Consider the following 10,717-nt stretch of genomic DNA (forward strand, 5'->3'; position numbering starts at 1 on the left):
CAGCGCGGGTGCCGGTGCCAACAACTCCCATCTTGCACAAGAGTGCTGACGCTGGCCATTCGTTCGGCGAGCAGGTGAGCCTGTGTGGGGGTGCGCTGGCTGAGGTCAGCCACCCCTGCAGAAGGCCGGGCCGCTCTCGCTTTTGACCTTATATGGACGAGCCAAGGAGCTTGCAGTGGAAGCTCAGAGGCGTGGAAAGCCCTGGCCGGTCGCCCGTGCCTGGCAGGTGTGCGTCCTGTGTCCCAGGCAGTGAGCCTGCACGGAGCCCAGGGCACCCGGCTCAGAAAGGCCCGTGGTTGGTGTGGTCAGCATCCGACTCCTGAACCCGGGGCTGCAGGCTGAGGCACACGAGGCCAGCACCCAGGCGTCCATCCTGGCTCCGACGGCGCCCTGGCCTGGCCTCCCCTGCCTGCTGCCTCCACGGGGCAGCTCCAGTTCCAACCGCCCACTTCCTGCAAACTCACTCACTCCAGGAATGTGTCTCCCGCACGCTCCACTCTTTCCATTCCCTGCCGTGGGAAATGACCACGGGCTGCTGTGGTGGGACAGCAGGTTAAGGCGTGGCCGCTTCCGATCCAGCTCCCTGCTACTGTGCCTGGGGAGGCAGTGGAGGGTGGCCCAAGTGCTCGGGCCCCTGCGCCCACCTGGGAGACCCGGATGAGCTCCTGGCTTCAGCCTGGCCCAGCCCTGGCTGTTGTGGCCATCTGGGGAGTGAGCCAGTGGACGGAAGACCTCTCTCTCTCTCTCTCTCTTACTTTGCCTTTCAAGTAAATAAATCCTTTTTACAAAGTGGGAAAGGAGAAACGGGGAGGGGATTCCCACTGTCTCATGGCCTCAGGGAAGCCCTGATGAGTCGGTTCTTCATTTTCCACTCACAGGATTTTTGAAAACAGCTCGGTCACAGCATCGTGACCGCCGCGTCACCTTCTCGCTGACACGGCCGAGACTTCCCCACAACAGCAGCACTTTTCACAAACACACAGAACTCCAAGACAGACCACCCTCTCTTCCCGAAAGCCACGGCTGCAGTCTGGAAGCTCCGCTTTATTGACCGGCGTGTGGCAGGAGACAGACACCTTCAGCGCTGGCTGGGTGGAGGGGGTCAGGAGTGGTGCTTTGGCCCCGGGGGAACCCCGAAACTCACACAGGAGGGGGGGCAGAGAGGGCAGCTGGGAGGGCCGGGGCCACGTGCAGGACAGAGGGACAGCTGGGAGGGCCGGGGGTGCAGGACAGAGGGGGCAGCTGGGAGGGCCGGGGGTGCAGGACAGAGGCGCAGCTGGGAGGGCCGGGGCCACGTGCAGGACAGAGGGGCAGCTGGGAGGGCCGGGGCCACGTGCCCCAGGTGCAGGACAGAGGGAAGAGCTGGGAGGGCCGGGGGTGCAGGACAGAGGGGCAGCTGGGAGGGCCGGGGCCACGTGCCCCAGGTGCAGGACAGAGGGAAGAGCTGGGAGGGCCGGGGGTGCAGGACAGAGGGGGCAGCTGGGAGGGCTGGGGGTGCAGGACAGAGGGGGCTGCCCCTGAGGGCTCTCTCCAGACTCACTACACCTGCACCCTACCATCTGCCCACCGCAAGGGCCTCCCAGCACCGCCCACCTGTGCTCTCCCTCTGCTCACCCCGACTCTGTGAATCCCTCCACCCCCCAGTGCCTCCTGGGTCTCCCCCCCCCCAGAGCCCCCAGTGCCTCCTGGGTCTCCCCCCCCAGAGCCCCCAGTGCCTCCTGGGTCTCCCCCCCACCCCGAGCCCACAGTGCCTCCTGGGTCTGGCCAGCTGGAGCAGCAGGCCCAGCCGCGGGCGCGGGCAGGCAGCAGGCTGAGGGAGGAAGCCCAGGCGCCCGCGCGAGGCCTGTCTTCTGCCTGGCTGCCCTGGTCCCAGAGGTGGCTGGCGGCCGGAACTTGCCTCGTTGTGCTTCCTGTTTCCTTTGCTCCCGACCACAGGGTTCCGCAGCTGGAATTTCTAACCCAAAGTGTGCGGGCCAGCGTGCAGCAGCGAGCCGTGTCCTGGCCTGCTGGGGAAGGCAGCTGCAGATGAAGCCAGGAGCCAGGGACTGCACGACGGAGACACGCGTCTCGCCCGGGGACCCTGGCACACGGACGCACGTGTGAGGGGCTCCCAGGGCCCTGGTGCTGCCCCTGGGCCTCTGCCTGGGGCCAGGTGCTGGCCTTCTCCCTGGCTTCCGTGCGACGGAAAACTGGGAGCTAAAACGTAGGCTGTCCCAGGGCTTCAAGCGGGAAAGTTACACCAGTCAGAGACTCAGGACACCCACAGCCGACCCTAAGACGTTTTGCACTCAGTCATGAGTAAGACTTTCAAAAATTTGGTGGAAAGACAGTACTGTTTAGCTTCTCTGCCGGCATCGCACGTGGCCGCCGGTTCGAGTCCCGGCTGCTCCACTTCCGATCCAGCTTCCTGCTGATGCACTGGGAAGGCAGAGGAGGACGGCCCAGGTCCTTGGGCCCTGCACCCGTGTGAGAGACCAGGATGGAGCTCCTGGCTTCAGTCTGGCCATATTGTGGCCATTCGGGAAGATCTCTCTCTCATGCTGACTTTCTTTTTTTTTTTTTTTTCCTTTTTTTGACAGGCAGAGTGGACAGTGAGAGAGAGAGAGACAGAGAGAAAGGTCTTCCTTTGCCGTTGGTTCACCCTCCAATGGCTGCCGCGGCCGGTGCACCGCGCTGATCTGATGGCAGGAGCCAGGTGCTTCTCCTGGTCTCCCATGGGGTGCAGGGCCCAAGCACTTGGGCCATCCTCCACTGCACTCCCGGGCCACAGCAGAGAGCTGGCCTGGAAGAGGGGCAACCGGGACAGAATCCGGCGCCCCGACCGGGACTAGAACCCGGTGTGCCAGCGCCACAATGCGGAGGATTAGCCTAGTGAGCCGCGGCGCTGGCTCTCATGCTGACTTTCAAATAAATCTTTTTAAAAATTTACCTTGGGGTGGGGGTGGGGGTTAGATCTGTGCATAGTTTTGTCATTACATGCATTTGCCATGGATTTTTGGAGACCCTTCCTCATACCTCCCCCCTCCCCGCCCCCCAGGACCTGCAGTCAGCCCCGGGCCACGGAGCCGGGACACAGGCTGGCCCCCACCGGGGCCGCGTGTGCACCTAGAGCCATAGCAGCAAGCTCTCACAGCCCGGCCGTCTCAAGGCGCGAGAGACTGGAGACACAGACAGAACCACCCAGACGCCAGCCGGAAGCCCCCCCCCCCCGCCGTGGCCTCCAGGGGTCAGCAGCTCCCCCGAGGTCTGCTCCCACCCCTGGCTTGGGACCAAGCAGGGAAGGCCACTGAAGGCCCAGTCCATGGCCCAGCAGGCACCCCCCCCACAGCCCCCCAGGGCTCACACTGGGGCTGCCCCCAGCCACTGCCAGCTTCCCTCTGTCTCTGCCCACACAGGCAGTGGACAGCAGTGGGACAAAAGGCCCTGGGCTTGGCCCTGTGTGGGCGCCTTTGCTTATTTCCACAGGTGCTGCCCTCCTACCTCTAACCTGTGGGCACTTGGAGCCCAGCCCCAGCGGGAGAGCCAGGCTCAGACACAAGGCTGGGCCAGACAGAACCTTCCGGAAGACAAGCCCAGAGCTGCAGGACCAGAAAAGGCAGCAGAGCAGCCTCACTTTCTCCTTGCTCACCACTTTTTATGACCCTTCCCTCCCTGGAGTCACCGCCTGGCTGCGCCCAGCAGGTGCCGGAAGGCCACCTGTCCACACCCACCCTGACTCCCAGGAGGGCCAGGGAGCCCAGGACAGGGGCTGGGAAAGGCCTCAGGCACGGGATGGGGGGATTCTAGCAAGACCCCACCCCTACCCGGACACCGGAACCCCTGCAGCCAGCACCGGAACCCCGCCCCTCTGCGGGCCTACTCAGCCCTTCCCTGTATCGCCATCACCCACCGATGTCCACTGCAGCCCAGCTCTCCCAGGTCGGCCGGGGTCCCCACGCCAGAACCCCTCAACAGGGCCTGAAGGTCCAGGCCTTGCAAGATCGCCTCACCCAGGGTCCTGCTGGCTGGGCCCACCCACCACCGCAGCCGGGACCCTCCCGGCTCCCCCATGCCCAGCCCACTCTCACTGGGACCGGACCTGCCACCGCCCCCAGCAGGGCCCGCCCCTCCCCGCAGAGCGAAGAACCTGTGCCCGCAGAGTTTCCCACACTCGTACAGGAGCCAGGACCCCCACCCACCCGACCCCGGCCAGGCCCGCCCCCACACCGCAGCGCCACGCCTCCTGGGCGGGGCACCTCGGGAAATCACGCCCCCACCCGCTCCTCGTGACTCGGCCGCCGGGCTCAGGGCGACACCAACCCGGCGTGGGGGGGACGCTCCCTGCCGGATACCCCGCCCCAACTCCAGAGCCAGATCCCGCGGCAGAGGGCACGGCTAAGTTCTCCTCCCGCACCGGGTCTCGGCCCTGGCTCCGGCTCGGCCCGGCCGGCGCGGCTGCGACTGGGGGCGCCGGGACCGCGCGGCGGCCGCACCCCCCCGAGCCGCGCCGTGGTTCGGCCCGCGCGTCACGTGACCGCCGCGCCCCGCGGGCGGGAGGGGCCGCAGGTATACTTGGCGGTGCGGCTCGGCTCGCTGTCAGCGTCGCCACGATGATGTGCGGAGCGCCTTCCCCCGCGCAGCCCGCCACCGCCGAGACCCAGGACATCGCCGACCAGGTGAGCCGCGAGGACGCGCGTGTCCGGGCTTCGAGGGGCAGGCCTCGGAGCCGCCGCGCCTGTGTAGACGGAGCAGGGGTCGACTCGGATCCCGTGGCCGGCCGGCCCCAGCCTCCTCGAGCCAGCCGGGAGAGGGACCCCAGACCCACTCGCTCCCGGGCCCTGCCCCTCGCGGGCGGCGGAGGTGGGGCCGCCCAGGTGACCACAGGGCCGGGCGGTGCGTCGGCGCCCCGGCCTCTGACTATGGGGAGTCTGCCCCGATTCGCGGGCCCCGGCCACGGCCCGGAAGCCCTGCCTCCCTCCCCTGCCTCTCTCCCCGCGAGTGTGGGGTCGGTTCTTCCTGCGCTGGGAGTGGGCAGCTGCCGGTCCCCTAGGAGGAGCCGCTGGCCTGTGGTCGCGGGGCGGCAGGTGCAGCTGTGAGGTCCTCTGGCTGGGGGTGCCCTGGGTGAGCCCTCTTTGCTGCTCCCGGGGTATCAGTTCCAAGCCGGGGTCCCTGAGCCTGACCCGGCACCCGGACTGCTCACCTGCGCTTCCTGGACAAAGTCCGGCCGGGAGCCGCCCTCCACACGAGTCACCAGCCCTGGCATTTTCGGCCCCTGCAAGTCCTTCCTTCCCACGTCGTTTGCAAACTCCAGCGTGGGCGGGGAGGCAGTGGCCACCCTCCCACCCCGAGGGCTGGCCACTGGCCTGTGGGTCCCACAGGTGCAGCACAGCTCCTGTGTGGAGAGGGAGGCGGGCTCTGGCCCCGTGCAGCAAGAAGCCAGCATGAGGACAGGGCCTTCTCCCACCCCCAGCTCTCCAGCCATCCTGCCCCGGCGTGCTGTCCCCAGCGAGGGTGAGGCACTGCAGGGGACCGTGCCTGGGATCAGATTGCCCTGGCCACTCCTGGCCTGCTACACCGGCCTCCGTGTTTCTGGTGCAGCGTGCTCCCTGGGGCCCGCTCTCCGCCGTGTCTGGTTTTTCCCGTGGACACCGCTAATCCCCTGGGACCACTGTGTGTCGCTGGACAGCTCACGTGGCCGAGGCCCCCAGTTGAGCTGGACAAGCAGCATCGGACTGCAGGTTTAAGTCTAAAGGAAAAGCAAAGCTGGACTCCCTCTTCCCACCCTGGTCACCACGCTCACCTGCGAAGGCCGACCCTGGGAGCCGGGGCTGAACCGCGCGGGGACTCCGATGTCGCCCCCGAGGCGAGGGCTGTGGGCTAGAGATCATCTCAGTGCAGATACAGTGCGTTTTTAGAAAGATTGGTTTGCTTATTTGAAAGGCACAGTTGGAGAATCTTCCATGGATGGTTCACTCCCCAAATGGTTGCAACGGCTGGAGCTGCACTGATCCGAAGCCAGGAGCCTTTCCTAGGTCTCCCATGTGGGTGCAGGGGCCCAAGCACTTGGGCCATCCTCCTCTGCTCTCCCAGGCCACAGCAGAGAGCTGGATCAGAAGTGGAGCAGCCGGGACTCGAACTGGCGCCCATATGGGATGCCGGCACTCAGGTGCTGGCTTTACCCGCTCCGCCACAGCGCTGCCTTACCTGTTACTGCAGGTTACCCCAGCTGGACGCACACAGCCAGGGAATGGTTACGAGAACTAAGGGGGACTGCTTCCCGGTGCAGCGGCTTGAACGGCTGCCTGTGGTGCTGGCCTCCTCATGAGCTTGGGTTCGAGTCCCGGCTGCTCCACTTCTGATCCAGCTCCCTGCTGATGCAGGGACTTGGCCGTTGGGGTCAAGTCCTTGAGCCCCTGCACCCACATGGGAGACCTGGATGGAGCTCCAGACTCCTGGCTTCCACCGGGCCCAGCCCCAGCGCTTGTGGCCATTTGGGGAGTGAACCAGCAGATGGAAGACGCCTCTCTTCCTCTCTATGACTGTGCTTTTCAAATAAACTTAAAAAAGAAAAAAAAGCCAAAACAAGGTAATGTGTGAAGTGGAAGATTAAGTCCGAGACGACATTAGAATAACATAGAAGGCGGTGTACGTGGTGAGTGTGACAGGCTTCGCGGCCGGCTGTCCGCAGTGAGCAGTGCCGTAGCCTCTGCAGTCCCTCCTGGGGCGGAACGGGCTGGCAGCGGCCTCGTCCACTCGCGGGCGGGCAGTCCCACGGAGGGCGCCGCTGAGCCCTCCCCACGCTCCCTCCCCAGGTGAAAGCCCAGCTGGAAGAGAAGGAAAATTGCAAGTTCGACGTCTTTAAGGCCATGTCGTTCAAGAGCCAGGTGGTCGCAGGGACCAACTACTTCATCAAGGTGGGTGTGGGCCGGGAGGGCAGGCCAGGAGCGGGTGCGGGCCGGGAGGGCTGGCCAGGAGAGGGTGCAGGTCCTGGGGTGTGGGCCTGGGAGGGCTGGCCAGGAGCGGGTGCGGGCCGGGAGGGCTGGCCACGAGCAGGTGCAGGCCGGGCGGGCTGGCCAGGAGCGGGTGCGGGCCCTGGGGTGTGGCCCTGTGGCCAGGGCAGAGGTGTTGAATGGGGGCTCATGTGGCTGCCCAGCCCAAGGGTGCTTGGCCCCCAAGTCTAGTGTCAGAGTGGGTGTGGCAGGAGTGAGTGTGGGGTGTGCAGGGACTTTGCACTGGAAGGCAGACGCAGCGGCTGCACCCAGCCCAGCGGCCAGGTCCTGACACCTTCGTGTGGGCGCGGGCGCGTGGGGGCATGGGCTGGGCGGCTCCTGGGGGCGCGGGCGCGTGGGTGTGTATGCCCAGCGGCTCCTGCAGGCTTGGCGGGTGAGTTTGTGGGCTGGGTGGCTCCTGGGGGCGTGGGGGTGTGGGCTGGGCAGCTCCTGGGGGCGTGGGGGTGTGGGCCGGGTGGCTCCTGGGGGCACGGGTGCCTGGGGGCGTGGGCGTGGGCGTGTGGGCCCTGCGGCTCCTGGGCCCTGGCTCACAGTGCTGTCTTTCAGGTCCACGTCGGTGACGACCGCTTCATACACCTGCGCGTGTTCAGGAGTCTCCCACACGAAAACAAGCCCCTGAGCCTGGCCGCCTACCAGGCCAACAAGGCGGAGCACGACGAGCTCACCTACTTCTAGCTCCGCCACGCCGCGTGGCCCGGCCACGGGACCACGGGGGGATGGTCTCCCTGCCAGCCTGGGCGGGGCCCCCGAATGCGCCTCACCCCCACGCTGGGCTGCGGGGGCGGGGCAGGGTCTCTCCATCCCAGTCAGTGACCCCAGCTGCTTTCTTATCTTTAAATAAGCATTTATTTTAAGTCTTTACAAATCTCTTGTTTTGGGCTCGTTTCTTCCTCTGAAGCCGTGGTCGCCGCGTAGACGTGTCTAGGGGAGTGTGACGCGTGTTCACGCGGTGTGTTCTCAGCCCGAGCAGCGCCGCCTGCTCTGGGCCGTGCGGCCAGGGGCCTACGAGAGAGCACTGGGCCCTGGGTTCTTACCTGGGCGCCCGCCTGCTCTTGTGTGCTGGGTTCTGTCCCTGCGCCTCAGTTTCCCCTACAAGGGAGTCGAGTAGATGCGTTCAGGGCTTTGGTCCAGAGCTTCACGGCCACGTGGGCACACCGCGCACTGCAGGGGGAGCCGCCGGCCCCGTCCAGCCGGAGCCCCTGGGAACCACAGGTGCACGCAGAGGCGTGTGGGAGTGCGGGATGGCGAGGGCAAGGCCACTTCCCGGCTGTGACGTCAGCGCCTTGGTTTTCGAGAACAGACATCACGCGTGTGGGGCCTGCCGTGCTCGTGGGTGTGGCGTTCATGCCCCCGCTCTCCACCGGTCACAGACACGTGCAGGGCTCAGGCCGTGTCCTGAGGGTCGCGGCGTGCACAGCTCTGAGACCTCACGTGAATAAGCTTTGTCACGCCTGTGGGCCTTGAGAAACCGGAACCGGCAGAAGTGAAGCCTTCCTTTCCCATCCGGGGCTGCCGGAGGTGGGGGGGGCAGTGGGGGGGCCGCAGCCTGTGCCCAGCAGGCGGGCGTGGGGGTCCACGACACTGCAGTCGCTTGTATCCGTGGGAACGGCAGCAGCCTCCAGACGGGCAGTGTGGCGTGACTGACGCGTGGTTCACACGCGGGCTGGTGTGAGGGATCGCCCTCGCGTTGTGTGCAAGGAACTTGGAAAACACCAGAAGCAGCAGCCCAGAAGTCCGGGTCGTCTTCCCGACGCCGCACCAAAGGGGTCAGTGTGTACCTGCCGCGGGGGCACAGGTCGGGGACAGCGGGTCCCACGGGGAGGCGGAGCCTGTGCTGCCCACCCTGGGGAGGCTCTGAGCGTGGAGACAGCTGGGAGCTTGTCAGGGGAGGCCCTGCCCCAGCTGAGATCGGAGGTGAGAGCTGGAGGCCACTGGAGGCCAGGGGGCTGGGGCCCTCCAGGGAGCGCGAGGGGCTGGGCAAGAGCTGGTAGCCGAGGGGAGGCCAGCAGGCCGCATAGTGGCCACAGGACAAAGACTCGTCCCCTGCAAGAGCCATGCGTCACGGAGCAGCCAGAGCAGAGGCCCTGGGGGTGCCCAGCAGTGTGGTGGTCAGCCCCGGCCCCTGGCCCCAGAGTGAATGAAGCCGTCATCCACTCCCTCCCGGGTGCAGTAGCAGGGAGCTGGCTGGGAGCCAGCGCCCCGTGGGATCGCCTGCCCCCCGCCCCCCTCCCCCCCAGTGCAGGCCCCCGGGTTGTCCACTTGAACGTGGTGGATGTCGCTCCCCCTCTTCGTGGAGGAGCAACACAGGACCCTGCGCTGTTCTTTCGTCTGCTCGGCCCTCCCCGGGTTTGCTGCTGGTTCTTCCCGGGTTGGCTACTATCCCTTCCACCTCCGTGGAAGGGCAGTTCCCCCTGGCCGCATTCCCCACTTCCGCAGGGGAGCGGCACACCGCCGGCCGGTTCTCTCGGGGGCTGCACGGGTTCCCTTAGATGTTCCCCATAGATGTTCCTGGTGCATGCCGTCTCTCTCCTCCTTTATAGTCCTTCTCCGCCAATCCCAACTCGGCTGCCCACACGCCGAGTACGCTGCTCTCCTCCAATCAGGAGCAAGTCCTACAGTCTATCAGTTGAACTGGAGGCAGCTGTGCGGAAGCTGTTTACTTCTCTCCCAACGCCACATTGTGGGAGAGCAGATGCATAGAATAAGTCTTAATTCGAGTAACTTAGTCTAGTCCGGATTGCTCCCCACAGTGGAGTCTGACTTCACTTGAGCATCGGGACGGCGGCCCAGGGGCAGCCTCCGCCATCCGCCACTCAGACCCAGCCTAGCGCTGACCCCGCCAAGTGGGGACCCCCCTGGGGCTCCCTTCCACAGCAACTCCTCCCCCAGCCCTTAGCTGGCCGAGAGGGCTGGGGGCAGCGGGAAGGAGCCGGGGCCACCCTGCCTGCCCGCCCGCCCTCCCTCCCCTCGGCTGCTGGCTTTCACAGAGCAGGCCTGGCCCGTGGATGCGATTAGATCTCCTTAGAGGGAGGATATATAATTGGATGCAAACTGTGCAAGAGGCAAGGCAGACCTGGGGAGCCAACGGCGGTGAGCGTCTGGGATGTCCTGCGGCTGCCGGGAGCAGTCCTGCTCCTGGGTGTCCAGTAGTGACCACAGGTGCTCTGCTGGCCCTCTGCCCTCCTTCCCACACCTGAGGCTGTGCCAGGCTGAGGACAGAAGGGGCTTGCTCCAGCAGGTGACCGGGGACAGTGTCACCCAGACCCAGTCTCTCCTCGTCGCGACCGGGGGCAGTGGGGTCACGGGGGCCCACGTTCCGGCATCAAGTGCAGCCGTGTTAACTAAGGGGAGCCCAGGCGAGGCCAGGGCAGGGTGCCCACCACAGAGCCGGGCCAGGGCGTCAGCCTGGGGAGAGGCAGCGCCACCTGCAGCGTGCAGGGTGGAGAACGGTGTGTTGGCCAGAGCTGCCGTCCTGGACAAGGCTGGGGTGGCCAGCTGGACTGACAACAGGTGCAGCTCAGCCTCTTCCCAGGGGGCTGCTGCCAGGCCTGGGAGCGGTGGGCGGGGCCACCAGACACGTCCCCACATGGCTCTGCCCTTTGGGCTCCTCGGGGACCAGGAGCAGAGATCCCAAGTCCAGCAGGCCTCTGGCCCACCTGCCCGGTGGCTACGAGATGTGCCCTGGGGTGGCAGGAGGGGCTCAGCCAGGAGGCGCCGGCAAGAGCCCG

At 66.2% G+C, this 10,717-nt stretch overlaps 1 protein-coding gene and 1 long non-coding RNA gene across 4 annotated transcripts in view; one reads left to right on the forward strand and one right to left on the reverse strand.

Annotated features, from left to right (window-relative positions):
* LOC138849466 (uncharacterized) overlaps positions 1–4,398 on the reverse strand; it is a 4,984-nt gene extending 586 nt beyond the window's left edge. Inside the window, exons 1-2 of one of the 3 annotated variants that reach the window (XR_016232209.1) lie at positions 4,127–4,398; positions 1,898–2,003 (exon numbers count right to left, since the gene is read on the reverse strand). This is a non-coding gene — a long non-coding RNA (uncharacterized LOC138849466). The other 2 variants (XR_016232208.1, XR_016232210.1) reach the window with 2 other exon arrangements.
* A 190-nt stretch (positions 4,399–4,588) lies between these two features.
* CSTB (cystatin B) lies at positions 4,589–7,851 on the forward strand. The gene is given in 3 exon segments (NM_001081989.1): positions 4,589–4,655; positions 6,792–6,893; positions 7,536–7,851. Coding segments are annotated over 3 exon segments (297 nt in total). The 5' UTR covers position 4,589; the 3' UTR covers positions 7,665–7,851.
* The last annotated feature ends 2,866 nt before the right edge of the window (positions 7,852–10,717 follow it).

The sequence above is a fragment of the Oryctolagus cuniculus genome, chromosome 4 (assembly GCF_051225735.1).
Source record: "Oryctolagus cuniculus isolate XC-2025 breed Fujian yellow rabbit chromosome 4, ASM5122573v1, whole genome shotgun sequence".
NCBI lineage: Eukaryota > Metazoa > Chordata > Mammalia > Lagomorpha > Leporidae > Oryctolagus > Oryctolagus cuniculus.